This window comes from Phytophthora sojae (assembly GCF_000149755.1).
Source record: "Phytophthora sojae unplaced genomic scaffold PHYSOscaffold_50, whole genome shotgun sequence".
NCBI lineage: Eukaryota > Oomycota > Peronosporomycetes > Peronosporales > Peronosporaceae > Phytophthora > Phytophthora sojae.
Genome location: NW_009258164.1, coordinates 1 through 1,671, shown reverse-complemented (window position 1 = coordinate 1,671; position 1,671 = coordinate 1). Strand labels below are relative to the sequence as shown.

General features: G+C 54.3%; 1 protein-coding gene across 1 annotated transcript; it reads right to left on the bottom strand.

Moving 5' to 3' along the window:
• Positions 1-217: 217 nt before the first annotated feature.
• PHYSODRAFT_308273 (hypothetical protein) lies at positions 218-985 on the bottom strand (the record flags this gene model as incomplete). Its single annotated transcript, XM_009541891.1, has 1 exon — positions 218-985. The coding sequence occupies one exon, from the start codon at positions 983-985 to the stop codon at positions 218-220; it is 768 nt and encodes a 255-aa protein (XP_009540186.1).
• Positions 986-1,671: the final 686 nt, after the last annotated feature.

Sequence of the window (1,671 nt, the reverse complement as noted above, 5' to 3'; positions counted from 1 at the left end):
CGCCCAGCAACCTCTTCTCCATATAAAACTAAAATGATCGTAACCTGCAATACCCTACGAGCCGAGCTGGCTGAAGGAAACATCGAAATTTGTAACGTCGGGACATGTCAAGATGTAAAATAAACAATCGGAGGCTACTAGATCGGAGCCTGTAACCTTCACACAAAAAGGGAAGGGCGTCTGCGCCGAACCTCAGCTCAGCTCGAGAAGAGGCTTTCTAAAACAACCATCCCCACCAAGACGGTTTGTTCGTCGACTCCGGCGTGGAATAGTCACCACATCGATCAGCGGAGCGAACGTGGAGGCGCTGATAGCCGTTGTCATTGCGGCCAGACTCGCCGCTCAGGCGGCCACGAGTACCAGGAGCATCCGTCTGAGGTTGGTAGGGGCTGACCTCCGGCGCTTCGGTACTCGGGTAGTGTTGTCTCATCGGCGCCTCGCTACTCGAGTGGTTTTCGTTGGCCGGGGCCTCAGTAGTCGGGTAGTCTCCCCTAACTGGCGCCTCGGTACTCGGTGGCCGGGTAGTCCTCGGTCGCTGGCGCCTCAGTGCTGGGGTAGTGTTGCTTGACCGGAGCCTCGGTGGTCGGGTAGTGCTCGTTGGCCGGGGCCTCGGTGGTGGGGTAGTCTTGGTTCTCTGGGCTTCGGTACTTGGGTAGTTCTCGTTCACCGGCGCCTCAGTACTCGGGTAGTTCTCGGTAGCCGGGGCCTCGGTGGTGGTGTATTCCTCGACCTCTGGAGCCTCGGTCGTGGCTGTAGCCTTCGTGCTAGGGTGGTAGGGATCGTCACGATTTTGTCGACTGGTTTCCGGCTCCTGGGTGGTGGGTTCGTAACCGGGCGCTTCGGCTGCCGGCTTGCGGAGACCAAGATGAGAACTCTTTCTGGGAGTCGAGGAAGAAGTCGCAGCACATGGCGTTTTGCCCGACACCGAAGCAAAGCGTAGCCCAAAACCGCTCGGTTTGCGATCAACGTTAGCCTTGGGATGCATAACGCGTTCTGGCGAGCCCGCCGGCCCATCGTACACAGCCTACACGTGTCAAGAGCCTATATGTCCACTGAGCCACCTCCAACTTGGCTTCCGTGGAGTGTTTGCGGTCACAGCGTAGGCTAAAACGACTGGTGGATAGTTAGTTGGGTTTGGTCTGCGACAGCCAAATGGCTCTTGGCAAATCAGTGACCTACGCCCACGCATCCTTCTGGTGCGTGCGTCGTCGGTATCGTTAAAGTGCCGACACATATGTTTTTCTACTTATCCACTGTATGTGGTCCAATCAAATGGCGATAAACGATTATTGTCGAATGAGGAGGCCGATGGATAGCTTTTTATCCAATCGTCAACGTTAGGGGTAGGTTAATGAGCCGCCGACACTCCTGCCAACGTATACACCTTTTCCAGGCATAATTCGCGGTGTGCAAATACAGTTCGGCAAGAGCAAAAACAAATTCGTGAAGTGCAAATCAAAATTCATCAAAGCCTCCATGAATGAATCATGGAAGGCGACTCTTCAAATATTTATTTTCAGCAGACATAGACTGATGAGCTGGTCGGTCGTAGACCAGGGCCCCTCTGGCTGGATAATCACGAGCTGTAACGGGACTACCGAGAGTGTACATGTACTACAGACGATGGAGAACCTGTTGTGCCAATTCCATCAGCACCCTTATTATGCAGAT